The following is a 27590-nucleotide window of genomic DNA, read 5'->3' as shown; positions in this document are numbered from 1 at the left end:
GCGTGACCTCAGAGGGAAGTAACATGAGCAGAAACAAGGCAGACCAAGGGCATGATCACCGTTTCACCTTCAGCATCCTAGGATGTAGAAACAGAGTTTGCCGAGGGCTCCAGGGAGCCCTCCAGACAAAGCCCCTAGTTACAATGTCTCTCAGAGCCGTGGGGAAACGGAGAGGCCCCCAAAGGGCAGCCACAGTGGCAGCTGCTACCACCCCCAGGGCTGCCCTTCGGTGACACTCATGGCCCGAGGCGAGGAGGGGGCCAGGAAGAGACCCCCAGCGGCCCCCTCCCTCCCTCCCTCTCTGACAGCACCTCCCATGGAAGACAGAGGCCCTGGAAAAGCAGCCAGGTGGGTCTGTGTCCGGGACCACGGCAGAGTGGACGTGGAGGAGGCTGAATCCGGAGGGGCAAACGTTGTTAACCTTATTTTGAAAATGAACAAACAAAGACACTAAGGCCCAGAGAGATCCGGTAACCTGCCCGAGGTCACACAGCTTGCAAGTGAGGAAGACAAGAGCCCCAGAAGCACAGGACGTTTTGAGGGCAGGGAGAGATGACCCCTGAGGGCAAAGGCCAAAGTGACTTCCCCAGGAGCTGAGAGCTGAAGACAAAGTAGGGGTGGGAGGGGAAAGGGCGGAATCTCGCTCCAGATGGGAGAAAGCGCGCCTGCACGAGGCAGGGGGAAGGAGCCGCAGGGCTGGCACCGGCTTCCCCGCCAAGCCCAAGGTGGGTGGGCAGGCCCTGGGGCTTCAGCAGGGGCAGTCTGACCCCAGTTCCATTTCAGGAAGTTCACTCGGGGTCTGCGTGGAAAACTCGGGAAGGGTCTAGAGGTGACGGGGCTGGTGGCCTGGCTTGAAGCCTGGCCATGGGGTGGAGAGCTGTTTAGGAAGTAGAACGATGGGTGAGACCTGGACCGGACAAAGAGAGAGGGGAGGGCAGGATGCTGCTGCACTCAGGCTGTTGCCCTTCACTGAAATGGGGGTGGGGTTAGGGAGGTTCTCAGCTGCAAACACTGGGCTCCAAGCCAGACAGTTCAGGCACAGGAGAGGTTGATTAAAGGATAGAGCCGATCCTGGGCCCTTCAGGGAGGCCAGAGCTCTCTCCAATCACAGCCCAAAGGAACAGGGCCTGGGGCTGGACGCTGCCCTGCACTGGACGTGACCACTGGTAACTCTGGACCCTGGCGGCCACGCCCACCAGCTCCTGCAGCATCTCATGCGGGTCGTGTGCCTGGCCGAGCCCAGTCCAGGCGTGGGGGCCTGGCTGCCGGGGGCTCAGGAAGCACGCTCCTGTCTTACTCGTGGGAAAGTCCCCTGACCTGGGCAGGATGCTCGGAAGTGCCGTCAGCCGAGGAGTGACTGGCGTCGGCCCCACGGAGAGAACTGGGAGCTGTCTGGGCCACGGTGAGGGAGCAGATGAAGAACCTAGGCTTAGGGAGAGGAAGTCTCCTGCCCGGGATCCATGGCTGCAGGTCTGGAGCCTGCCTCCCCTCCACCACTGCAGGGGAAGTTCTTGAATCACCCAAGGCGAATGAGAATCAACTCGTCCAAACTTCTCTTTTTTACAGGGTGGAAACTGAGGCACAGGAAGGAAAGGGGCTTGGCAGGGACCCACAGGGGGCGAGGGGTAAAGCGGGGCCTGAGCGGGCTCTCCTGAGCCCCTGGGCCCTCGGGCTGGGGCTGGGGGGCAGGGAAGAGGATGCTGCTCAGTGAGATAGAACACAGGTGTGATCCTGCTTTCCCAACAAAACAGCTGATATCCAGCTTTTACATTTTTAAATTTTTGTGTCTTTTTAAATGTTTTTGTCAGCCATCCCCACAGCTGTAAAAATAGAGTTGCACAGACGCAGGCAGAGCTAAGCCGGGGGCCGGCCTGAATATTCAGCTGAAGGGTGCAGACCTCCGGTAAGCAGTGAAGCCTGATGAATTAACCAGTGTCCCTGAGCTGGGCCGGCTGCGCTTTTCCACTTCCTGTGGCTCCTTCCCAGGCCTGGGGCCAGGGGAGGGGAGCCCCTGCTGGAAGGGGAAGAGGCTGGGTTTCTGGTTTCCAGGGGGAGTGGGCTTGCCTCTTCCAGGAAGCCCTCCAAGTTTTCAAGAAGTTGCTTCACCTCCTAGGAGGACCATGGAGACCAATTTTCTCTTTGTCGGTGTCTGGTTCCTTAAAGTACACCCCTTGCCATCTGGAAGCCCACCCCCCCGCCCCAGGGGGGCTGCTCTACCCCTCCCAGGAGTTCAGGATTAAAGCAGGAACACAGGTCCCTTGGCCTCACCTAATCCTGTTTTTGTCTCTCCGTGGGGTTGGTTGGTTGATCCGAACACCTATTTATTTATCCGCCCTGCAGACACTCACCGGGCGCCGACCAGGCCCTGTGCTGGGTGCAGGTGAGGCCGAGCAAGGCAGCTGCCGACCTGGGAGACGTGTATGGTCACCCGGGGGAGCAGGTGTGGGCAGGTCACTGTCACAAGAGGCTGGTGGCCCGAGGAGCATAGCAGGCTGAGGTTGGGGCAGGTGGAGGCTGTGTCTACCTCTGTCCCTGCCCCACCCGCTCCCAATCCTGTCTACACTTGCAGCCACCCGGGCCTTCTTTCAGCCCCCCTGCCCAGGGTCTTCACATGTTATCTCTCCCCGCCGACCCCACCGACCTCCTCTGGTCCCAGTTTGAATGTCCACCTTCTCCCTTGCTTGCATGGCCCGTGCTTAGGAAGGCAGGGATGGGGCCTGGCCTCCCCAGCACGATCCTGTACCCAGAACGGGCCTGGGCACACTGATGACCCTTCCGCCTTCTGCCCTCAGAGATCACCCCAACCTGAGTGAAGCCGGGCTGTGGAGGCCCCGGAGGCCTGGCCGCTCTAACGAGACACGGTGTTCACGTCTGCGTCACGGGCTTGCTCTGGGGATTGACCAGGACGAAGCGTGTAGTTAGACCGCAGCGCACCGTAGGTGTACCGCGCTTGCCCTCGTGACTTCGGCCCAGGGGCCACCCTGAGGCCAGGACTCATCCATCACCTGGGACGCAGGGGTGCTGAGCAGAGGGCGTGTCAGTGTCAGAGGGAGGTGGGGCACGGGTGGAGCGGACCTGGGAAAGAGACGATGCCCTGGGAGGCCAGGGTCATGTGGACGTGGGCAGTGGGTCTGGAACCCAGGGGAGCGCCCAGGTGGCTGCAGCCCAGGGACGTGCCGCCTGCCGAGGGGAAGGGCCAGCGAGACCTACCCTGCTGTGGAAATCGGCCTAGAGTCACTGCGTCACCCGACAGTCTCGCTCCTGGGTTTTCACTGAAAAGCAGCAAGAGCAGGTGCTCCACAGAAAACTTGTATCCAGCGCTCGGAGCAGCTCTGCTCACAGCAGCCTAAAGCTAGAAACAGCCCAGGCGTCTGACCAGGGTGGTGGGCAAAGTGTGCCATATCCATGCAGTGGAATGTTATTTGGCCATAAAAAGGGACGGAGTTCTGACACCGGCTGTGGCGTGGATGAAGCCAGGTGAAACGAGACAGGCTCGGAAGGCCTGTTTCTGCTCCTGTGCGATGTCCAGAACAGGCAAATCCGCGGAGACGGAAAGCAGCTGGGTGGTTTCCCGGGGCTGGGGGAGGGGAGAATGGATTTGGGATGATGGAAAGGTTCTGGAACTAGAGAGTGGTGATGGTCCGATGTACCTAATGCCATGGGATTGTGCGTTTTTACTTGGTTAAGACGGTAAATGTTACATGTATTTTACCACTATTAAAAAAAAAGACCAACCCAAGTGACACCATCTGGCCCCAGGCTGACGTCTTGGGGTCCCTCTGTTGCCTTGAAGGCTCCTGGGTGGCACTGGGCTCCACCCTCTGTCCTGGGAGTCATGTCACGGGAGGAGAGGCCGGACCATTGAGGTCAGGGCAGCCACCCATTGGCTGAAGGACCACGGGTGACTCAGAGGCCTTACTGAAACGACAGGGTTGGACTAGAGACACAATCTCTGGAGAGTCTGCCTCTTTGCTCTGAGTGTCCTGTCCTGACCCGCAGGAGCGTCAGAAGGGCCAGGGCAGTCAGTCCAGGACTTCTCACCCAAGCTCCAGGGCCCCAGGGGAGTCTGCGCCCCTTTCCCCCCATGCCTGGCTCTCGCAGTCCCTTGTTTCCAATTCTGGAAAGTATCCCAACACATGAGTCAGGGATTCTTAATGTTTTCTAGATCACAAACTTCTTAGAGGATCAAATAAAACCGCTAGACTCTCTCCCCAGAGGGGACCCAGAGCAGCTCTGAGAGCACCGCTTACGGTGATTCATGAGCTCCGTGTGGCTTAGCGATTCATAGCTGTGTTGGCACCGGATGGGCCCAAGTCCCAGCCCCGGCCCTGCTGTGACCTACTGGACCTGTGTGCACCTCAGGCTTCCCATCCTCACAGTGGGTGTTAAGAGTGACTCGTGTAAACTGCTCGGGAGGTACCCAGTGGAGGTTGGCAAGTCCAGGCTCACCGGCGCTGCACCCTCCCCACACCGAGACCGCCACCCCCAGCCCTCACCTGCTCAGAGGGAAGATGCCCCCCTCTGCCGTCTGGGTCCCCTCTCCCAGCCTGGCTCCCCTGCCTTCCCAATGTCACCTCTTCCCGGGCCCTCTGCCGGGAGCAGTGGTTCCCACACCTGACAGTGCAATCCAACAACTCCGCTGAGCTCAGCCACTGATTCTTCCTCCTTTTTCTAAGGAGAGGGTTGTACTGTCTACAAAATAACTGGCTTTAGCTCTCCTTTTTCAATATTTCAATTTTATGACCAGTCCATCTGTGTGTATTTGAAAATAACGCAACGTCTTTTTGAACTGTTTGTATATATACAGTCCTTATGTTGCCTCTCTGATCTGTCAGTTGCCAAGGAAAACGAGTTCAAGCCTCCCTCTCTGTGAAATTGACCATTTCTCTTTATAGTTCTACCAGTTTTTGTTTTAAACATATTGAAACTATGTTGTTAGGGGCACAACTTTCCATAACCTTTATTTTGCGGGCAGGTTGCCTCTTTCAGCAGCATGAATCCAGTTTTGTCCCTTTTAAAATATTCTTCCTTTGATTTCTGTTCTGAGCCTCATGCACACTCACCGATTTCCTTTCGTTAGGACTTTTTTTAGGATGTCTTTTCCCTTCTGCTATGAAACTGTCCTGGGTCGTTATCACTTATTCATGTCTCTTGAAGATGGGATTTTGGCTTCCATCCGTGGAGATCTTTTTCCTGAATAGGCAAATTTAACACATTCACATTTATTGCAACTACAGAAATGTTTGATATTATCCCTGGTGTCACTTTTGTTTTCTATTTCCTATGCTTTGTTTTTCACTCTGTCCTAGTCATTCCTGGATTGATTTCATTTTTTCCATTTCAGATTTTCCTTCTAATAGTTTACAAGTTATATATTCTATTTATATTTTATGGAGATTTCCCTTGACATTTCACACACATAGTGAATTTTATTCTACCAGTGCTAGACTTATTCTGAACCTACGTCCAGTGACAGCTTTAGCACACTGCCCTCTGCTCCACAGACCCCCAACCTCATTTGTTGTTAACATCTACTACGAGTTTAGTTCCAGATTGTTACTAATTCTTAAGCAGTCCACATTTCTTTAGATTTAGCAAGTGTTGTCCGTTCCTGGCTCATCATTGTTTCTTTTTTTAATTTTTTAAATTTATTTTTAGCTGTGTTGGGTCTTCGTTGCTGTGCACAGGCTTTCTCTAGTTGTAGAGAGCGGGGGCTACTCTTCGCTGCGGAGCACGGGCTTCTCAGCGCGGTGGCTTCTCTTGTTGCGGGGCATGGGCTCTAGGCGCGCAGGCTTCAGTAGTTGTGGCACACGGGCTCAGTAGTTGTGGCTCATGGGCTCTAGAGTACAGGCTCAGTAGCTGCGGCACACGGGCCCTAGAGCGCGTGGGCTTCAGTAGTTGTGGCGCATGGGCTTAGCTGCTCCGCGGCATGTGGGATCCTCCCAACCAGGGTTCGAACCCGTGTCCCCTGCATTGGCAGGCGGATTCTTAAACCCTGCACCACCAGGGAAGTCCTCATATCAATTGTTTCTTGTATTCCATTTCCTGGATTGCCTTTTCTTCTTGCTAGAGCACATCAATTGCTGATATTTTCAAAAAGGAATCGTTTTCAATGCCAGACCATCTGAGGCCTTGCTTGTCTTCAGGAAGGGTTTTTATTCTTACATTTGGCTGGGTAGAGAATTCTGAGCATGAAATTATTTTCCCTCAGAATTTGAAGACAATTACCACATTTTCTTCTTGCTTCTAGCATTTGTTACATTGTCTTGCAAGCTGTCTGGCTTTTGTCTGTAAATATTTAGAACGTAGTCACACTTCAACCCCCTGTTCCAACCCACTGGTGGCCCTGGTGGCCTCTTTGAGTCAGAGTTCTGGACATTTTCATTCTCAGCTCTGGGAAGTTTCCTCCTGCATTTTTGTCTCCTTTGGACTAGCAATGAACTGTGTTCTCCATATCTGCTAACTTTTATTTTGCACCTTCCGTCCCTTTGTCCTTTCGTGCTGCAACCTCAGGTTCATCTTCTGGCTTGTCTATTTGCTCTGCAGCTGCATCCACGAAGCCCATTTTTTCTTTCAAGTGACCAGATTTTAATTTTCCAAATACTCTAGTTGGCCTTTCTGAGGGTCCAGTGTCCTATCACCTCTGTCTAAGGATATCAGTTATGCCTGTTCTAATTTCTTGTTCTCATCACATTAACCCCTTTCCTTGGTATCAGTTCACTTGTTCAGGTGTCTGATGCCTGTTGTTTGTACCTGAGGTTCACCCCAGCCGCACAGCCTGCCCCCAGCACGTGTGAGAGCAGAGTCACCCCTAGACAATGTCCGATGTTCTGTGCTGGGGGCCCCCCAACCCCCCGGGTGTGCCGGCCATCGGGGCCCCTGCCCATCCCTTCAGCTTGGCTCCCACGCTCCCTCCCCCCAACCCCAGATGCCTGTGTTCTCTGCTTGGCCCAGGGGTGTGTGTGTGTGTGTGTGTGTGTGTGTGTGTGTGTGTATGTGTGTGTGTATGTGTGTGGGGGTGTGTGTGTGTGTGTGGATGTGTATGTGTGTGTGTGTGGGTGTGTGGATGTGTGTGTGTGTGTGTGTGTGTGTGTGTGTGTGTGTTGGGGGGGTGATGGGGAAGAGGGTTCAACTCACCTGGTGGCTCCCATGGAGGTGCCCTAAATCACCATCCTGCAGGGGTCCGGGCCCCCTCGAGCCCCAGACACACCGTCCAGGGTCTCTGGCTCCTCTCACGTTTGGCAGCAGCCCCCATGCGTCAGGCTCCCTCCTTCCGTCAGGCCCAGCTGCCCCCACCTTTAAGGTGTTCCGCACAGTTGCAGGTTCACCTCCTAGAGGGGGCGGCTGTTCAGCGCGCTGGGGACCTGGGACCACGGGGGGCTTTGCTGCGAGTCGCCCACCACTGGGACCTCCTTCCTCGTGCGCCTCTGGGTTTCCCATCCCTGCCCCGAGCGGCAGCTGTGGACAGTGGGAAGGGCATGGCCGTTGGCATTTGGACCGAAATCAGGCTCAGCTTCAGTTTTCACAAAATTAAAACGAACTCATCTCACCTGGCCTCGTGGTCACGTGGGAAGATGGATGACGTGGCTCACGTCCAGCAGATGCTCCAGGAGTATGGGGCCCTTCCCCCTGCTCTCGATTCTCTTTCTACTCACTTAGTGGGTACCCCCCGCCCAGGGTCTGAGTTCAGGCAGTCAGTGCCAAGGAGGTCAGAGGAGGATGGGGCCGCGGCCAGGCGGCCCTTGTTTAGGTCAGAGGCTAGGGTCTCGATTGCCACCAGGGTCCAGGAGGCCTGGGTCGTTGGGAGGTGGGGGATGAACCCTCTGCTCGCACAGGGGTGAGAGCTGGAGCCCAACCAGAGCGGCCGACGCCCCTGCCCCCCCCGACCCTGGCCTGGGGCCAGACCCCTGGGCACCTGAGCCCTGAAAGAATATGTCAGTCTGTAAACACATCTGAGGGCTCCCATCTGCACCTCTGGTTTGTATGGGGTCCTGTGAAGGCCGGGAGACAGGAGGCGAGGCTGGGCCACCACAGAGGAGTCTCCAGGAGTACAGGGACCCTCTAGGTCTCCCAGCACCCGGCCCTCCCCAGCTGGGCCCACATGGACCGCAGTCTCCCGCCCTGGTCTGTCCCTGGGGCCCGAACTGCCACAAGGCCTCTGCTTTCATGTACCGTCCACTCAGCTGTCAGCAGCTGGGGTCCCCTCTGTGCACAGCCCAGGCCCTGCCCACAGGAGTTTCCAGAACCAGGACGATGAGTCCAGGACCCGGGGCAGGGGTGGTCTGGGTGCCGGGCTCCTTCCGGCCCCGGAAGGTGAGAGCCGCCAGAGCTGGTTCTCTGGTGCCGTCCGGTGTCCATGTGTGTGAACTGCAGCTCCCGTACAGGCCGGCACCCCTGCTACCTGTCCTCCCCGGCGGCGACTCCTTGGCCGCACACCTCTCCTGGCTTCTACGTGAAAAATTCCCCGATCATTTCTGGCCTCCTTAGGCCTCAGCCTGTGGGTCCAAGCCAGCTTTGCAGAATCGAATCAATAATCTTTCTTTTAAAGTTTCATCCAAATTGCCAACAGGGCCGAGGTGTTGGCTGGGCAGGTGATTGGTCCTATTTCTGTCATTTGTCACAGCTGTGGCCTAGTCTTCGAGGGAAGCAGCTTTGTTGAGCCTGCAGGCCTGCCCCTCTCCCCTGTGAGGCCCAGCCCCCTGGACAGGGCAGCCGTGGCACAGACCTGCCCTCGTTCCCTCGGACCGCACAGGGCTGGGGAGATGGTGGCCTGACTCCCCACAAGGAGGCTGGGGGTCGGCTGGGTGCAGAAAACCCTCCAAATGAAAATGCAAGCAAGACACAGGAGAGATGCGCCCCAGGAACTGGGAGGGCTGGTGGGCGTCTGGGGGGTGGTCAGGCACAGGCCGAGGCCGCCCGGACCCGCGCACGCTCCTGACTCGGAAGCAGGACGACGTCTCAGCCGCTTGGAGGTGAGGTCGTGAGAGTGGCGGGTGCTCTGCTGGCCAGGCAGGCTGGACACGGTCCTCAGCCTGCTGACACGCAGGGTCCGACCTTGTCCCCAGTGGCCTGGGAGAAAGGGCAGGAGGGGCTGGTCCAGGGGGCTGGGAGGGAGTTTAGGGGACCTGCCCTTCCTTCCGCTTCCTTCCCCACAGTTGCCTGTGCCCCCAGTAATCGCCAGCACCCCCATCTCTCTCTCTCTCTCTCACACACACACACGCGCACACACACACACACACACACACACACACACACACACACGCAGGCACGCACGCGCGCCCCTGCATCCATTTCAATGGACTATGGTGCCACCTGGTGCTCGAGCCAGGACTAGCGCCCCTGGTCCCCGTCAGAGCTTCCGGAGCCCCCAGCTCTGGCCACTGGGGCTCCGGCCACCAGGCCCCACCTTGTTTCACAGAGCAAATCCACTTCCTCCACCAAGCAGCCACGCTGTGGAATAAACGTCCCTATTTCCTGCAACCCTTTCTCGCGGAAGCTGAACAACCTTGGAAATGGCTCAGAGACTTGGCTTTGCCCAGGTCACAGCAAGTCAGAGATAAACCAGGCCCCAGCCTCCAGGCTCCCAGTTCCTAGCCCCTCCTGCTGCCTCTCCCCGCCGGGCTCTGGGGGCTGAGCTCAGCCCCAGCCCTCTGTGCTGGGTGGCCCGGGCTCACCTGTGACCCTCTCTGAGCCCTGGCCTCCTGGGCTGGGTGTGGGCAGGACCAAACGTAAATACGCTGTAACTCAGACCTGCAGGTACGTGTTCATTATTCACTATAACTGATCACTTTTAATCAACAGCGAAAACGAATTCAGTCTCTTTCCACCTAAAATGGCTTCTTTGGCCTCTAATTCAGGTTCTTCCCAGGAGCATGCCCCCGCTCCCTGGGGGGGGGGGCCGATGCCCCCTCTCCAGAGGGTCTCCGTGTTCATCCCTGCCTAGGGAACATCTGGACCAGGCGCTGGGTCTGCTGGGGCCTGCTCATCCATCCTCCCACGTGACCACGAGGTCAGGTAAGATGAGCTCGTTTTAATTTTTTGAAAACTGAAGCTGAGAAAGTAAAGCCTGTGTTTGATCCAAATGCCTGCAGCAGGGGCATAAGGTGCCCTCGGCCCAGCCAGACTCGGCCCCAGGGTCACTCAGCGCCTCCTTGGGGGTCGCCTGATGAGCCCCCAGCCTACGGCCTCATCCATCCTCAGCACCACCTCCACAGGCACCCAGGGACCCTGAGTCCTTTCCTCCCTGTGCCAGAGTGGGGGGACCTCGGGGGCACGACCTCGGCCTCGCTGTGTGGGACCGGCCTCCTCAGCTGGCCGGAGTCTCTGCTGGAACGTCCATCCTCTTTCTCACACTTTGGAGGGGGCAGGGCACCCCCAGGGGCCTGGCCCTCGCTCACTCCAGCTGAGGCCCCTCCTGCCCTTTCCCTCTAGAGGGGACCCACCCGGCCGGCTCCTGCATCCTCATCCCATGGGCTCCTGCCCTACCTTCCCTTGGGGCCACAGGACCCATGGATTCCCCTGGATGGCGAATGGGGGCGACGGGAGTGCCCCTCCACCCCCCTCCCCACACCTCTGCCTCGGCCTGGCGACTGAGGGCCGTGTCAGCCTGCTGCCCACCGCCACCCTCCAGCTTCCAGGGTTTGTCTTCGGTTTCTGCCACAGGCCGAGTGCCTGAGTCTCATCTCCAGATGGAGGCCCAGCCCCTGAGCCCAGACTCTGCTTTGTCCTGGACAGCTGAGCCGTAGGGGGCTCTGGAGAGGGGACAGTGTTGTGTGGAGGCCCAGAGCACGGCTGCACCACCTGGCGTGCCCTTGGCCCCCCGGGTAAGTGGAAGCAGCCATGGGAGGTGGTCGGTTATAAGGTCACGTAAAGTGCGCGTCAGCTCCCGGGACACGGCGGATGCCGAGGACACTGTCGTGACTGGGGTTGTGACACTGGGATGGGTCCCAGCTGGGGAAACTATGACCCAGGACAGTGAAGAAACCATCCCGAGTCTTTCTGCTCCAGACCTGGTGCCACTGCTCCTCCCAGGGGCTCTGGGCCTTGAGTCCAGAATATTTACAATATTTTCAAAGGGGTCAGTCTCCACTCTCGACAGAGCTGAGGCATTTTGAGGCCAGTGGAGGAGGCGAGGGCCCCAGCTGACGCGTCACCCATGGGAGGGGGCCTTCCTTTTCTGCAGGTCATTAAGGGTCCAGAAGCAAAACCTGTGCTCCTCAAGTTTGAAGAAACTCACCTTCATCTAAATGAGGCAGGTGTATCCTGCTTGACAAAAAGGGAATCACAGAGCCCCACGGTCCTGCCTCACAAGGAGGGCAGTACCGGCCCATGGCCCAGCCGTCACAGCCACCACCTCTGATGCCCCCCTCTGCTCCAGGTTCCAGGCCCGTCCGGCCATCTCCTTCCCGCCCAGCTCCCTCACTGGCAGCCCTAGGGCCTCTGCAGTGCCTCCGCCACTCCTGCCAGGGCCAGGAGGGCTCTCCCTTCTTCCACCCAGATCTCCGTCAATGTCACCTGGTGGGAGGGGGCCCCCTGCTCCCTGGCACCTTGAGGAAGTAGCCAGACACCGGGGCCCCTGCGGTGAGTTTTCTCTCCTTGAACTGATTGGGAGCTGCAGTGGCTGCTACCTTGGGGTGAGTGATTCCAGCTGAGCTGAACTGGCCGTTAAAACCCAGGGCAGCCATCAGCTGGAAGAGCCCAGATGCGAGGGAGGGGCTCTGGCTGGGCCTCACCCCACCCCTGCTCACACCCTGCACTGCACCAGAGGCCCGGAGCGCAGGCTGGGGGTCTCAGCATACCCCGCGGAGGTGTCTCCCTGTGGCTGAGGTCCGCCCACCAGACGTGGGGTCCCAGAGCCGACCTCAGGGCACAGGCTACGCCAGCGGTGCCAACGACACTGCCCGGGGATGGGGAGGGATGGCCCTCCCCAGGACATCTCTGCATGAAGGAAGCACCTCCCCCCCCAGCCCCTCCCCAGCCCCCGCTTGAGAAACCGACAGAGCCCAAGACAGCCTAGAACAAGGTGGCCACGTCCAGGGGAGGGCGCAGTTCTCATCAGGCAGAGGCTGCGGTCCCGGCCGGTCCAGAGCTGGGGCATCCGGACTTGATCATTCTAAGCGGGGAGGCCTTCGGAGGGCGGGTGCAAAGGGCCCAGTGGGCAGGCTGCTGCTGGCCGCCGGCACGAGCAGGCAGAGTAAAGAGCCCAGGAAGAAGGTGACACACCCCGTGGCGCGTGTGACCTGCTCTCCTGTGCCCCCGGAGTCCCAGGGTCTCGCTTCCTTCCCAGGCCACAGGCCAGGGTGGCCGGGACTCCTCCGGACACTACCCTGCTCGGGCCAGGGGCCTCCAGCCCACGTGATGCAGCCCTGATACCCTCCAGTCAGGACCCACCGGCCGCTCTCCTCACCCTTGCTCCTGCCCGACCCACCCCCGGGGCCCAAGGGACAACCAGGGGGTCCCAGGAGAGCAGCCGTGGGGAGCACAGTGGGGGCAGGAGCGGGCAAGAAAGCGCGGGCCGTGGGTGGCCGGTTACAGGGGCAATTCCCGCCCGGGGACACCGCAGCCGCCAGCGCTGCCACCTGCGCCACCGTCGGGGCCCGTCCCTCCTGGCCCCATGCGGCCCTGTGGCGAGGCAGACCCACCAAGCTGCACCCCCAACCCAGGCTCTCAGCAGCGCAGGGGGACAGGTGGGCGCCCGGGGGCCAGATGCCGGAGGACCTTGGGGCGGGGACTAGAGAACAGCATTTATTGTTCACGCCTTCAGCGAACATCTAAGCCTTCGGCCCCCGGGGTGGGGGGAGCGGGAGGGGGGCAGAGCCCTCTAGCCGGTCAGAGGCGGGGCCCAGGGAGGACCCCTGGCACAGAGCCTGGCACGGCCCAGAACTTGCACCGTGTTTGCTGGATCCGGGGCAGGTCCACGGGGGAGACCCCCTGGGCGTCGGGCAGCAGGGGCCGTGGTTCAGAGCGGGGCGGTTGTCCCCACCTGCTCCTACGTCACCCTCAGACCAGGCGGCTGCTGGCCGGGGAGGGGGCTTCCCTGAGGGAGGGGAGGGCTGTCCCCTCTGAACAACGCCCCGGGCTCCTCCCTGACCGGAGGCCTGAGGTCGGCCTGGCCGCCCGTGTCCTGTCCAGGGCCCTGGGCCAGCCTTGCCCCGAGGTGCGTGTAAGGCCAGGCCGGGCAACGTGCGGGGCCGGGGCTCAGCCAGCTCAGCGGGGCCGCTTGCTGTCCAGGACGGCCCTCCAGTCGTCTGCCCATGAGTGCAACCTGCGGCCGGGGGGCTGCAGCCGCATATGCCGGTTGTGACAGGCCGTGAAGAGCACGTGCTCCCAGCGGGGGTTCGGCTCGGCCCCTGGGGGGAAAGCAGCACCTCAGTCCCACGTCGGGGCCCCAGGCGATCGCACCAGCCCGGTCTCACGGGGGTTGGACGCGGGCCCCCTCGCAGCCCCAGAGCCCACAGCGGGTGCTCGGCAAACAGTGACCACGCGCTCCCTACAGCCGCGGGCTCTGCTGGAGGCTGAGCCTCAAGACGCCCGCCCTCCCCGCCCCTGTGCCCAGCCATCCTGCACTGGCTGGACCAGCTCCGTCACCAGCTGTTGACCGTGGGCCCCACAAGCCCCGCAGGCTTCAGTCCCTTGGGTCCACACTGACGCCACCAGTGGTGACCTGCCCTTTGGGTACGGCCTCTCCCCTGCGGAAGAGGGTACGCCCGCCCTCCCCTACAGAAGCTGAGTGGGTCCCTGGGCCCCTCGAAGTCATGGCCTCCCCGACCCCTGCACTGTGCCCTGACTGTCCTAGGGAAACTGTGCGGTCTGGGAGGTCGGTGGCAGGCACACCTGTGGATTCTACCTTCTGAACACTGACCGGGGTAGAGATGGGCATGTTTCCCAGGCCAGCTCCAAAAACCATCAGGGAAGGAATAGTTCAAATGTTCCCACTGAGGTGTCCAAAAGCATAGGATTTAACCCTGAAACTAGTGATGGCTACCAGGAGGGGAGCATCTGCCAGAGTACGCAGGCACAGCGAGAACAGCAGAACCAGGAGATAAAGAAACCAAATTCTGACGGAGGTTGTTTGAGCTCCTAGATTCAGCCGTGCCTGAAGCCCTCCTACCCCAGATTTTCAGTTTGATGAACCAATAAGTTTCCCCTCTCCTTTCTAGGCAAATCCAAGGTTTGTTTGTTTATTTTTTGGGAGGGGGTCGCCCATAAGCAAAAGGGACAAATACAGCTCCCAAACCACCTTCAACTAGAGAGATTAGGCTTTGCCTTTCTGCTTTAACACATGAGGTTCAGTCCAAATTACTTCTGGGAAAAAAAAGGGGGGGGGTTCTGTTGCTAAAAACAAACGCTTGGAAGCCAGAGTCCAGCCCTCATTTTGCACAAGAGCAAGACTTCAAGGTGTAAAGGGACTCACTCGAGGCCACCCAGCGAGTTACCCCAGAGGCAGGACCCACTCTTCCTGACTCCCAGTGGGGCCCCTTCCGAGGCCGGACGCGGAGAAGAATCTTGTCTCGCTCCGCGCGCGGCTTAAGGCTGGATGTGATGCCTAACACATGTCTGGTGAGTGAGGGGAGTCAGGGGCCGCGAGGCCTGGCCGCCACGCGTGCCCCTCCCCCGCTGCAGGCCACTTGCCTGTGATGTCCACGCGGTCGTCTATGAGGAGGTCGGCGGAGACCACGGTCTTGTCTCTGGTCAGCACGATCTGCTCTAGAAAGTCAGGGCCGAAGTGCTTCTCCACCCAGGCGTACTGGAACGACAGCAGGCGGGGGGAGGTGGAGCCGTGAGGGGGCACAGCCGGCTCTCCTGCAAGAGGGGCCCACCCCGGGAGACTGCCACGCTCAGGGGACGGCAGGACCGTCCTGGCCCCTCGGCCACAAAGCGGCAGAATCGTGGCTCCGAGCAGACGCCGCGGCCCCTGCGGCGAGGCTCTAGGGCAAGGAAAGGGGGACGGAGCTCCAAGGCGCATCGAAACAGCCCCTTACAGACTGGCCGTCCTCCTGTCCTACCCGGTGAATTTTCGTCCGGAGGCCACGTGAGGACTGGACCCACGACGGGAGCGGGAGAGGGTCTCAAGCAGATGGTGCCAGTGCCAGGGGCTCCTCCGACGCCCTGCTCCTGAGTGACCTAACCCAGCAGATGGAGGACCCCATGCAAGTGACCACACTGGCCAGGAAGACCCCCCATCACAAGATAACAGGGGGCCGTCAGGTTCACAAAACAGCTTCGCGAAGCTAAGTCTCCACACCGAGCTGGACTGACAGCAGACGAGCTGACCCCTGGCCCGTCCACCGGGCCAGGGCGCGGACACCCCAGGCCTCTGGCTGGGAGGAGAGGCCCTGACGGGGGCACGGCAGCCCCCGCGTGGCCAGGGGAGGTGGGGCGGCCGGGGCTCCGGTTCCAGCTCAGCTGCTCTGAGGGCCCTGTTGCACCCCGCACTGAAGCCTCACAACAGCCGCGTGGCAGGTGCGCACCCCGAAGGCTCTGAGGCGGTAAAACAAGGGGGTGACGAGGGTGGGGGGCAGGGCGCGGACGACCCGCCCGAATGCGTTCCGGGCCCACGGGGAGCCATCGGAGCTGCGTCTCCAGGCCACCCCGGGAGGAGGGCAGGCAGGCTCTGCTCCCTCTCTGCTCATCAGTTTGGAGGGTGTCCACTGAGATACCTTTAAGCGCAGAGGTTCTCTCCTCGGCCGCATCAGGTCTCCTCAGAACTTGTCCTTCCAGTGCTTTGCCTTCTCGTTTCCATGACTCCACCCAATTCTTACCTTCCCCAAGGAACCTGCCCTGGCCTCCTCCCTGGGGGACCACAGAGCCTGTGACAGAGTGATGACCGTCTCTCTTCCTGCCACACTGTCCTGAGCTCCCGAGAGCAAAGACACGGCTCTCTTAAGCCCCAGATGCCTAGCGTTGCAGCAGGTGCCCGGTAAACGTTTGCCGAATAACTGCCAACCAAAAAAGCATTCACTTTTTTATTGCAAAAGTAATGGCTAATCAAAGAAAATTTGGGAAATAAGTTACAGAAGCATCTATAGTTGGCAGAATTTCCTTCTTTCCTTTTTTAAAAAAAAAATTTACCACATTTCAAAACGTAGTTTTTAATTAAAGTTGTATAGGCAACTTTGCGCCTAACTTATTTTTCCAGGATCCAAGAATGCAGAAAAAATAATCAACCGTGAAATTGCCCAGGCTTTCTGGTTTGAGAAAAGGGCACTGAGGTTCCTTCTTTCTTGCCGGGTACGGGTCTTTGGGCCGGAGAGAAGACACAGGGGTGACGTTTACTGCTAGCAAGGTGATGAATGCCGCCTTCTGCATCCTTCCTACAACCCAGGGAGGCGTCAGCACCACTGCACTGGTTATGAGACGGAGGCCCTGAGAGGCTGGGTGGGGGGGTCTGAGGCCCAGAGCTCTCGTCTGACTCCCGGGCCCGGCCAGGGTGGGGGCCAGGGTCCGAGGGCACCGCTGTGGGGGCGGGGCTGCGGAGGGAAGGTGGCTCGTTGTCCACCCAATCGTAAGTCTGGTCCCTGAAGACACTTGGGCAGGAAACAGTTCGGCCTGGCGAACACAGAGCCATCCATCCGAGGTAAAGTGGTGGTGTTATTCCCGAACCAGAATCTGTCAAGACGACCCAAACCGAATCCGAACCACATGCAGCAAAAGATTTACTAGACAGACTTTCGAGGGAGGAGGGCTTTCCATGGCCTCAGGGAAGAGCAGCATTTGGTGGCACAGCTGCCGCAGACACAACTAAAGGCTTTAAAGTGGGGCCAGCGGGACATGTCCCGCACCCCCGGGGGTGTGCGTGTGGAGCCGAAATGCACGGGCAGCTCCGAGGCTATGTCAGCATTTCTCCCCAGATGGCCATGGAGACAGAGGTGTGCTTGAAAACAAGCACCAGCAGGAAGCAGGCTTGCTGAGGTACCGAGGGGTAAGAAGCGTGGTGCTTCCAGCCCCGGAGGGAGGGGCGGACGTGGGACAAGGACGTCGGTACCCCGGGGACAGACACACCAGGTCAGAGCCATCTGGAGCTCAGAGGGGAGTGCTGGGTTGAGGCTGCACGGGCGGGATGGTCGGCATGGAGATGATACTTGAACCCCGGGGGAGGGATGAGGACCCCGAGGGCCGGACAGCCAGCCCCGCCTCCACCGCAGCCCTGGCTGAAACAGCTGCCCCAGCCCAGCGGTTCTCAAACACGGCGCACCTGGGGGCTTGTGGAAACACACTGGCTACTCCCAGAGTTTCTGCTGGGGGTCTCACGAGGGGCCGGACGATGCCCACTTCTGGCCCACTTCTAGCGTGCAGGGGATGCTGAGCCTCCAGTTCACTACTCTGCTGGGGACTGGACACGCCTCCAGGCCCAAGCCCACCCCCGCTGACCAAGCCGAGTCACTCGCCCCCCGAGGTGAGCTGAACTCACGGTCCTGGCGGGTTGAGAGGCGTGCTGAGCACGAGGCACACGGTGGAGGCCAGCGCCCGCGACACCCCGATGAGGGCGCATCCCTTCCGTGTGAAGTGCAGGAGGCGCCGAACGTTGGCTGACCGTGTGTGTTTGCTTCTCTCATGGAGCCGGGCGAGGAGAGGTCCCGAGAGGACACGCTGGACCCCTGCCGAGGTCGGCCCCCGAGCGGGGGGTCTGGGCCCCGAGACCCACCTTCCCAGACTTGGGAAGCTCCTTGGCTTCCTCGGGGCAGGAGCATCCCTGGGCCCACCTCTGGTGTGAACCCACCCCCAGGGCACAGACCATCCCTCTGGGTTTGGCAACCCTGCAAGTTCCCAATCTCCAGAGAAGTCTCAGTTTTATGTCATTCTACCTACTTTCAATAAAGATGACGAAGTGAGTATGTAGCAAAGTGCAGTTTCACTGTTTCACCTTTGTGAGGCTTTTCGTGCCCCAATACTTGGTTTGGGTGGCCTCCAGCCCCTCCCCGACCCGCATCCTCTCCTCGTCCCATCCTTCACGTCGATGCTGCACCAACGGGGACGGTCACCTTCCCACAGAACCCGGTGCCTCGCCAGGTCCACCCAGAGGGCGCAGCAGAATTTCAGGCTCTGCTGGGAGGAGGCCCTGGCCCAGACCCGGGAGGCTGGACGGGAGGAGGGGCAGCCCCGGCAGGCGGCGGCCATGGATGCGGGTCCAAGCCCTTCCCTGGGACACAGGGCAAAGCGAGAAGAGGCCCAACCCCAGGCGTCTTACCTTCTCGAAGGGACAGTACTTGTACATCTTGGTGGGGCTGGTGCAGATGAAGACGTCCGTGCTGAGGGAGAGGCGGAGGGTGAGGCTGGGCGCCGGCGTCCCCCTGCCCGAGCCCGGCCCCCGATGGCCAGCGATGCCCTGTCCCCCCGGCCCCGGCCGCCGCGTGTGACCCCAGCCCCGGCCCGACACCAGCTCAGGGCCGGGCAAACCACAGGGCAGCCCCGTGCAGCCAGCCATGCAGGTTGGCAGAGCTGAGGAACGGCCGTCCCTGGGACGTGACAGGAAATGCCGAGAAATGGCGAGTACCAGCCTGCGAGGAAGGCATTACAGGACCAGAGCCAGCTACTCAAGGGACGTACATCAGGGCCTCACACGGCGCAGAGGCAGGAAACCTACAAGCCGAGCCGGAGTCTCTAGGTCAAGGGTGCGGCCGGGCGGCTCGGGCTTCGCGCACTCCTGTGGACCCTGGCGGACCCTCACGGTCTGTGCTGCGCCAGCTCCTCCCGCGGCCCCGGGCCCGGCGCCCGCCAACAGTGCCAGCTGGTTCCCTTCCTCATCAAGCTGGCACCTGCCCCCGGAGCGGCACCTACTGTCTCATCGGGCCAAGCCCACGGGGGATGGGCAGTCCCGAGAGGCCTGCGTCTGACTGAGGCCCCGGGCAGAGGGCGTGGCGTCCCGGGCACCCTGGGTCTCCGCCTGCTTTCCCATCTCCGTGGATTTGCCTGTTCTGGACATCTCATGTTAACGGAACCCCACGGTACATGGTCTCTTGTGACTGGCTTCTTTCATTCAGGGTCATGTTTTCAAGGGCACTGGAACTGTGGGCCTTTTTACTGCCCAGTAACGTCCCTCGTATAGATGCTCCACGTTCAGTTTACGTGCTACCACGGATGGACAGTGGGGCTGCTTCCACCCGGGAACTGTGGCGCTGGGGGCACCCGTGCGCAGGGTCCGTGTGGACCTGTGTCCCCGTTTCTCTCGGGTGCGACTGCTGGGTTACAGGCGGCTCTGTATCCAACATCCTGAGGATGCGGTTTCCAAGGCAGCTGCGCCGGTTACAATCCCACCACCAGCGATAAGGATTCCCAGCTCTCTCCATCCTTGGCTACACCCACGATCGTCCATCTTTTTTACGACAGTCGTTCTAGTGGTGCAGAGCGGCTTTTTACTGTGGTTCTGACTTATTTCCCTAAGGACGAACGATGTTGAGGCAAACTTTCACGCACTTAATTGCCATCTGTAGCTCTTCTTTGGAGAAATGCCAAGGAAATGCCAAACTCAGAGCCCGAGCCCATGTTTTTTAAAACCTGAGTTAGATGGCACCCTTCTCTCTTCAACCTCTTCCTCCACATCCCACCTGCCCCACACTCACTGAAACCTCACCCTCCTGGTCTCATTTGCTACCCAAGTCAGCAAACCCCTTCCCCTCCCAGGGCCTGTACCCTTGCTCCCCGCCGCCCTTCACTACTCATTCCGATCCTACAGGTCTGACGTCAGATATCACCCCTTGGAGGAGCATCTGCACCTGAACTAGCCCCTCCCCGGTGACCTCTAACACGTCACCTTGCTCATTTCCTGCACAAAGCACAAGACACAGAGCCGTCCACTTGATTAGCCATCCGCTAGACCCCTCTCTCAGCCCAAACTCTGGCCAAGGACTGACCGTCAGAATCGCCCACCCGCTAAGCGCCAAAGTGGAAGTAAAGCACCAGCGGTGTGGTCTCAACCTGGACATCTCAGACTGGAATTTCTGCAAATGTGTTAATAGGGCAGCTGTGAAAAAGTGCTCTGGGCCAGAACCCACGAGAAGAAAGCTGCCTCCCTGGAACTTCCCTGGTGGTACAGTGGTTAAGCATCCACCTGCCAATGCGGGGGACACAGGTTCGAGCCCTGATCCGGGAAGATCCCACATGCCGCCGAGCAACTAAGTCCGTGAGCCACAACTACTGAAGCCCACGCGCCTAGAGCCCGTGCTCCCCGAAAGCTACCTCAGTGAGAAGCCCGCGCACCGCAACAAAAGAGTAGCCCCCGCTCGCCGCAACTAGAGAAAGGCCGCGCACAGCAACAAAGACCCAATGCAGCCAAAAATAAAAATAAATTTAAAAATAAAAAATAAAGCAAGCTTCCTCCTCTGCCGCCCCCTGAAGAATCTCAATGCACGTCCACAAGCTAAAAGCTCTGAGAAGTCCCACAGGAAAGACACCGCTCATCGATGTTTCCCATGCTGCTTTGGTCAAAGAACACTCTTCTTGGGACTTCCCTGGTGGTCCAGTGGTTAAGACTCCACACTCCCAATGCAGGGGGCCCCGGTTCGATCCCTGGTCAGGGAACTAAGATCCCACATGCTGCAACTAAGACCCGGTGCAGCCAAAATAAATACATAATAAATAAATAAATATTAAAAAAAAAAAAGAACACCCTTCTGTTGCACACCTATTCAGTCCTGCAGAATAGTAACAGTGGCAGCTAACATTTACACTGCACACATTTTACAGATGAAGAAACTGAAAGTTTAGAGATTTGCTGAGGGTTCGATTCTGGAGAAGCGGTCTAACTCCAGTTCAGACTGAGACTTAACCACCGTGCAATCCAGGTCCCCAGAATACAGTTGGTTAACGTGGTCCAGGAAATGAGGATCCAGACAAGAACAGAGGTTTTAAAAGCTTCGGTGCAAAAATACACATTCTTTGCCTCGCCAGGCTCTTGCTACAGGTGGAAGAAGTTATAGTACATTATTCTGGTGTAGATCAGGTTCAAATCATAAACCAGAGTAGTAAATCCTAACATCTGTGGCCTAACTTTTAACAAGGAAGCCAAGACCATTCAACAGAGGAAAGAAGAGTCTTTTCAACAAATGGTTCTGGGACAATTGGATTTTCCACACGACAAAGAAGGAAGTGGGACCCCCTTCCTCACACCATATGCAAAAATTAAAATGGATCAAAGACCTAAATATAAGAGCTTAAACTATAAAACTCTTAGAAGAAAACAAAGGAGCAAACCTTTGTGACCTTGGATTAGGCAAAGGATCCTTACATATGGCACCAAAGACACAAACGACAAAAGAAAAAAATAAATAAATTGAATTATATCAAAATAAAAACTTCGGGTTTCAAAGGACACCACCCAGAAAGTGAAACAACAACCCACAGAATGAGAGAATATATCTGCAAGTCACATATCTCACAAGGGACTTGTTATCCAGAATATACACAGCAGGCTTATGAGTTAACAATAACAAAAGAAGACAAATAAATTGAAAAAAAATTAGCAAAGGATTTGAATAACCATTTATCCAAAAAAGATATACAAATAGCTAATACGCACACCAAAAGATGCTTAACACCATTCGTCTTCAGAGAAATGCAAATTAAACCCACAATGAGATACCACTTCACACCCACTAGAATGGCTGGAATCAAAAAGACCATAGCGGGTTTCCCTGGTGGCGCAGTGGTGGAGAGTCCGCCTGCCGATGCAGGGGATGCGGGTTCGCGCCCCGGTTCGGGAAGATCCCACATGCCGCGGAGCGGCTGGGCCCGTGAGCCGTGGCCGCTAGGCCTGCACGTCCGGAGCCTGTGCTCCGCAACGGGAGAGGCCACAACAGTGAGAGGCCCGCGTACCGCAAAAAAAAAGAAAAAAAAAGACCACAGCAAGTGCTGGGGAGGAGAAGTTGGATCCCTCAGACGTTGCTGCTGGGAACGTAAAATGGTGCGGCTGCTCTGAAGGTAGTTTGGATTCAGCGTATGACCCATCAGTCCCCCTCCCTGGTGCACGTCTAAGAGAAATAAAAACATGCGACCACAAAAACACTTGTACGTGAATGTTCACAGCAGTGTTATTCTTCATATCTAAAAAGAAGAAACACCCAAGATCTATCAACTAAGGAACGGATGGACAGAACGTAGCATATCCACACAACGGAGAATCACTCAGCAGTGAAAAGGGATGAAGTTGCGATCCACTTGGCGGCACACGTGAAACCGGAAACATCATACTGAGGGAGAGAAGCCAGTCACAGGAGGCGAGGTATCGTAAGAAACGTATGTGAAACGTCCAGACTAGGCAAATCCAGAGACAGCAAAGCCAACTGCCGAGGGCTGCGGGCAGAGAGCAGGGATGCGCAGTGACTGTTAATGTGCTGAAGTTGACTATGGGGCTGTTTGGACATCTCTGTGAACCCGCTAAAAACCATGCGGGTGTAGGGTATGTGGATTGTACCTCAATAAGGCTATTTCCTTTTTTAAGGTCTTCAGGGGAGCGCTGTAAGTGCCACCGAATTTCGATGGGCGGTGGGCACTGGTTCCGGGGCGGGGGCCTCAGCTCACAGGACCAGGTAGACGTTTCCCTCATCCTCTTGCTGTCGCTCCCCCCACCCCATCTCCCAGGTCTCCCCATCGTACCCCTTCACACACCTGGCTCTCTGTGTTCAGCACTGATCCCAGTTCGTGGTTGTCTTCCCGGATGTGATGCTCTATTTAACACCTGCTCTCTGGCTAGACTGTAAGCTCCAGGAGAGCAGGGAATGCGCTTTGTTCGCTTGTGACCTGCTGGTGCCCAGAGGCATCTGACAGTCAGTTCTCAGTTATTTGCTGAATAAATGAACCCTGAACACTCAGCGAACCCCGTCAAATTAGACTCGACATTCTCCCAAGTTACTGGATGGAAGCATCTTAACAGCCTACAGACTTGCCCCGTGAGGATGGACCGCGCAGGCCCGTGCAGGGTGAGGAACGAGAAGCAGAGGTGACGTGATGCGGGAAGGGGTGCAGACCCTGGGCCGAGACAAACTCACCTCTCCAGGTTGGCCATCTGCTTCACAGCCTCCACAGCGCCTGGCAGAGGCTCGAGGTCAAAGAAGAAATTCTCCGACTCCCAGATGCTGATCGCCTTCTCCTGAGAAGGGGAGAAGTGCAGGTGATGCCCCAGGTCCTCAGCACCCTGCGTGCCCACACCCCGAGGACGCAGCTCCCAGGGGAGGAAGGGTGGGAGCTGGCACTGGCGTGTGTTCCGGCCCCTTTGCAGGAGGGATCCAGCTTCTGTGAGGATCCAACGGGGACCAGCTATGGTGCTGGGGCTGTGGATTCTGAAGCCAGCGCTGCTACAGGCCCTGCTGGAGCTGGCGGGGACAGAAGGTTTGCCCCCAGGAACCACACGTTTGCCTGATTCTAAAGGCCTGAGGCCCCCTGGAGGCAGCGAGGGTGGGCTGGGTCCTGTCAGGGCGCTGGAATCTCACTTTCAACTGCTGGAGGAGCTCAGGCCCTTCAGAGCACCGCCGTGCCACGAGGGATGGGGGCGCGGGCAGAAGGCCGACCGAGCAGAGCTCCAGGCTCCGCACCACATTGGCAGAACAGCTCTTTATCTGAGCTACACGTTGGCATGCCAATAAAATACTTCATTAAAACACACACACACACACACACACACACAACTATTCTGCTGCTTTTAAAGTTTAAAAGCCCCCAATCCAGACCCTCATAAACATGTGAGAAAACCAAGGCTCAGAATGGGGAAGGGATTGACTTAATGTCACACAGCAAAACGGTGGCTGCCAACCGCCTGGCTAGGAGTGTCCGTCTTATGCTGCTGGCCAAATTCAAGTCTGTAGTATGTCACCCCCTTCCAGGGCCAGGACAAGGGGAAAGTGACAACCCCCAGCCTCTGAGAAGCAGGAAACCATGTCCCATGTGTGCAATGCAGGAAGCGTTCCCCCACCCGCTGTCAGAACACCACCCCCGAAAAAACGCCACCACGGCGACCTACGGGGAGTACACGGAGGTCACACGGGCAATACTGTTGTCAACTACATGGGCTTAAGCCCATCAGTGTTTATTGCTCATACATGCCCTCTCTTGTCTGAGCCTCACATCCCACAGGCAGCAAGAGCTGCCATCCCCAATCTACAGATGAGGAAACTGGGCTTCACTGAAGCTTTTATTCAAGGCCACTTCAGGGTGATACTGTCAGAACTTGAACTTGGGGCTTCTGACTCAAAGGGAAGCAGTGTGAGTGGTGGAAAGCAGGCTGTGGCCCAGGGCTAACCATTTCCCCTCAGCACCCCAGCTTACCTCCCTCCCCCTCAACTTTCCCTGAAACCCTGGTCAAGGGACTTCCTTTCTCTGAGGCCCGTTCAACTGCCCTAACAGTGTAAGATTCTAAGTCAGTGAAAACGAGCTATGCCTTCCCCTCCGCCCTGCTCACCCCTCCGCAAGCGAGGCTCAAAGGAAACACAGAAAGACCCACATTTTGTAAAGCAGGGATGCCTCCGTGTGGAAGCCAGGGGCTTGACAGGGAGGTTTTAACGCAGATGCTGGGCCAGCTCGGCCAAGGGGAGACCAGGGAGGTCCTGCTATGAGCTGTGCCTGGGGATAAAGGTCATGTGTGCGTCTATTAAAGCCCCAGTGCCTGCAATGTTCCCAGGAGCGGCAGTGCACAGTGAGCTCTCGGAGCACCCCTCCTCGGTGCCCGAGTTCTGCTCCCAGGCCTTGTTCTTGGAAGACAGTAACGCATTCCCCTAGACCCGGAGTCTGCACATTGGCACAATGGACTAGAAGAGCCACTGTCCTTGGAGAGCTGCGGGGGTGGGCGACCTAACGGCAGTGGCATCTGTGGGACCTGGACCTGAGGGAGCCGCCAACTGAGGTCTGCACCTTCAGCCGGGCCTGGGCACTGGCGGGAGGACCCATACTTGGTGCTGGACGAACGCTCCAGGGAAGGGTAACCGGCCCCGCAGAGACCCCCTCCTCTTAGCCAGGACCTGGACCTTCGAGGGTGAAAATTGTGCCGTAAGACCTTGCCCTTTCTTGTCAGAACAGAGAATAACATTTGCTTGGTGGAGATTTACAGGAACATCATTACCTGACCATGACCTGACCTCAAGAACAGAGGATCTAACACCAAGAAGTCTGCAGCAACTAACCACGCCCCTCCCTCACCTTTCCTAGAAAAAGGCTTTGCTGAAAGCTTTTGGGAAGTTTGGGGTTTTTAAGGCATGAGCCATCCATCTCCTTGCATGGCCCTGCAGTAGACCTTTCTCTGTTTCAAACTCTGACATTTTGGTATTGTTTGGCCTCTCTGTGCATCGGGCACACGGACTTCCATTTCAGTAACAGGCTTAGTGGCATCATAGTAACACGGTCCTGGGAGGAAAGGAAGAACCCAGACGGCAACGCTGAGTGCCGTCTATGAATGAAGACACACACAGGGCAGGGGAGAACATTACTGGGCCTGAAAAAATTACTAGGGCATTTCCCCCGGTTTAAAGTTTTTAATGAGGTATCGGGAGTGGGAGAGGTCGGCACCCCAGCCTCAGGGGAAAGCTGCCTTCTGAAGCGCCTGGTGTTAACGAAAAGAAATGGCGCTTCATTTCCTTTTGAACACCCACCCGCCCACAAACCAAATTACTGTCCAGATGCCTTTTGTAAATCAAAGAACTGGCACTTGTTAGAGGAGGACAGAGGACAGGACTGAATGACCTTGCCAAGGGGACAGACAACTCAGATCCAGGCTGACCCTTCCTGGCTGTGACATGGGACAGGTTTCCTCACCTCACAAGGGAGAAAATAATGTCTGCCTCACAGAGGAGGGAATGCAGCAACCTGGGGTTACAAAATAGGTTCTAAAATCATCATCAATTCCCCCTGGCAGCCACCTTAGGTGGCCAGTTGAGGGACAGCAGAAAACATTAGGTCTCTAAGTTGGTCCATGGCAAGATCCCATACCTTTCACCAAGTAGTTTAAATGGACAAACCAAGCGATCTAAGAACGTTCCTGGTGTCAGAGCTCAGGTGCTCAGCTGGGCGGGCTGGGGCAGGGGATAAGCCAAGGAATAGATCCGGACCCACCATGACTCCCTGTGTGCCGTCCAGGAAGACTTGCAACCTCAATGCTACTGGGAACCACACTTTGGTGGAAAAGGGAAAAAAAGAATGGATGGTAAAGATGCTCATCAAATTCAGGTAGAGGAAGAAACGGGAATGTGACTTGAGGCCAAAATTAAAAAGTCACTTGAAGATAGGGAGTTAGGTATATTATGCCTTATGAGCTCCTGAATTTTGAGAAGCCCTCGATGACAGCCAAGAGCTATCGAACGCAGAGGCCCCTAGGACCCGGTGCTACGGGTGGCGACTCCCAGGGCCACGCGCGCCCGGGGCGGGGATGCTCACGCTCAGCCCGGGCTGCAGGCGGTCGTACTGCTCCGACACCCAGAAGCCGCGCCGGTCCTCCAGCGCGATGAAGGGCTGGTCGGGGAAGCGCGCGCGGAACTTCCTGAGGAAGCCGCCCTCGAAGTCGGCCAGCACGCCGTCCATGTCTACCAGCACCCGCAGGGCGCGGCCGGCAGGCCCGCCCGACGCCCAGCGCAGCCCAGCGGGCCCCGCAGGCACCGCTGCGCCGCGGGGCCTCCGCGCGCACCAGCCGCGCAGCCGGATCATGGCCCCTGGCGGGCGCTCGCCGAGAACACCGGGGCCATGTCCGCGGGAGGAGACACTGCGGACAGGGGAGCGGGCGTCGGGGTCGCGGGATGCGGGGGGCGCGCGCGGGGCCGGGGACGCGCGGGATGCGTGGGGCGCGCGGGGCTCGGGGCGCGTGGGGCGCGCGGGGCGAGCGGGAAACGAGCGCGCAGGCTCAAGCCCCAGAGCGAGGCTGCGGCCTCGCCGCCCTTAAAGGGACCCGCGCTGGCGGAGGCGGGCCCGAGGGGCGTGGCCTGGAGGACAGCCCTGGGCGCTGGGCTGTCCCCGGGGCGTCCGCACTCCCCGGATCTCCACTGGCACCTTCTCTCGGGATCCTGCGCCTGGGCTCCCTCCTCCCAGTGCCGCAGGAGCAGGCCTGTGTCTCGGAGACGTTCACTGAGCCCGTAGAGCGTCGCGCAGTGGACCACGTGGACGAGGTCCTGCCACCCTGGGACTCACATTTTAGAAGGGGAGAGGGACACAAAGCAAATAAGTCAACAAAATAGGCAGAAGAACTTCAGGGAGTGACAGTAGTAGGAAGGAACCAAAACAGTGATGTGCCCCCTGCTTTACGGTGACTGGCTGGGGAGAGGCTGTTAGAGGAGCAATTAACACCGTGCAAATATCACGAAGCCTTAATAAAACCGGTGACTTTCAAATGAATCTAAAATAAATATTATGTACCCCGTTATAGGTGGCTTTCCTTTTTCTTCTGGCTTTAAAATCTTTTATTGTCAATTTGAATGAATAAGAGACTATTACTGTTGTTATAGGCAAGCAGTATCCAACAGAGACACACCAGGACCCTCCTCACCCGCTATACTCTAAGACACACTAGCATTTTGTCTTTTCCAGAAACACACCAAGCTTATTTGGGTCTAAAGATCTTGGCATACATTTGTTCCTCTCCCTGAAACTCTCCGCTCCCAGATCCCTTTTCACTGGCTCCTTCT

The 27590-nt window shown here is 57.9% G+C and overlaps 1 protein-coding gene and 1 long non-coding RNA gene across 4 annotated transcripts; both read right to left on the bottom strand.

Moving 5' to 3' along the window:
• Positions 1 to 326: 326 nt before the first annotated feature.
• Positions 327 to 26721, bottom strand: NT5M (5',3'-nucleotidase, mitochondrial). Of its 3 annotated transcripts, XR_016388816.1 has the most exons (6): positions 26353 to 26721; positions 22983 to 23083; positions 18188 to 18248; positions 15006 to 15123; positions 14632 to 14746; positions 13262 to 13349 (listed from the first exon to the last, which is right to left on the bottom strand). XR_016388816.1 is itself a non-coding variant. In XM_022560932.2 (5 exons), the coding sequence occupies exons 1-5, from the start codon at positions 26617 to 26619 to the stop codon at positions 13207 to 13209; spliced, it is 687 nt and encodes a 228-aa protein (XP_022416640.1). In that variant the 5' UTR covers positions 26620 to 26721; the 3' UTR covers positions 327 to 13206. The 3 variants fall into 3 exon arrangements, 2 of the variants coding, with proteins under 2 accessions (XP_022416640.1, XP_089756311.1); XM_022560932.2 differs by lacking the exon at positions 15006 to 15123 and having other exon boundaries at positions 327 to 13349; XM_089900185.1 differs by lacking the exon at positions 13262 to 13349 and having other exon boundaries at positions 14616 to 14746.
• Positions 15953 to 17492, bottom strand: LOC149744730 (uncharacterized). Its single transcript, XR_016388817.1, has 2 exons — positions 17411 to 17492; positions 15953 to 16313 (listed from the first exon to the last, which is right to left on the bottom strand). It is a non-coding gene; the product is annotated as an uncharacterized LOC149744730 (long non-coding RNA).
• Positions 26722 to 27590: the final 869 nt, after the last annotated feature.

This window comes from Delphinapterus leucas, chromosome 19 (genome assembly GCF_059928025.1).
Source record: "Delphinapterus leucas isolate spDelLeu-1000000601 "Yukka" chromosome 19, BTC_Dleu_Yukka2, whole genome shotgun sequence".
NCBI classification, from domain to species: domain Eukaryota; kingdom Metazoa; phylum Chordata; class Mammalia; order Artiodactyla; family Monodontidae; genus Delphinapterus; species Delphinapterus leucas.
This window is presented reverse-complemented; position numbering and strand designations above follow the sequence as displayed.

Coding starts and splice junctions, on each gene's coding strand:
- NT5M (XM_022560932.2), bottom strand. CDS start 26,619: ATGATCCGGCTGCGCGGCTGGTGCGCGCGGAGGCCCCGCGGCGCAGCG. Junction 23,084..26,352: donor GCCTGCAGCCCGGGCTGAGC/GTGAGCATCCCC, acceptor TCCCCTTCTCAG/GAGAAGGCGATCAGCATCTG. Junction 13,350..14,631: donor CGACCGCGTGGACATCACAG/GCAAGTGGCCTG, acceptor CTTTCCCCCCAG/GGGCCGAGCCGAACCCCCGC.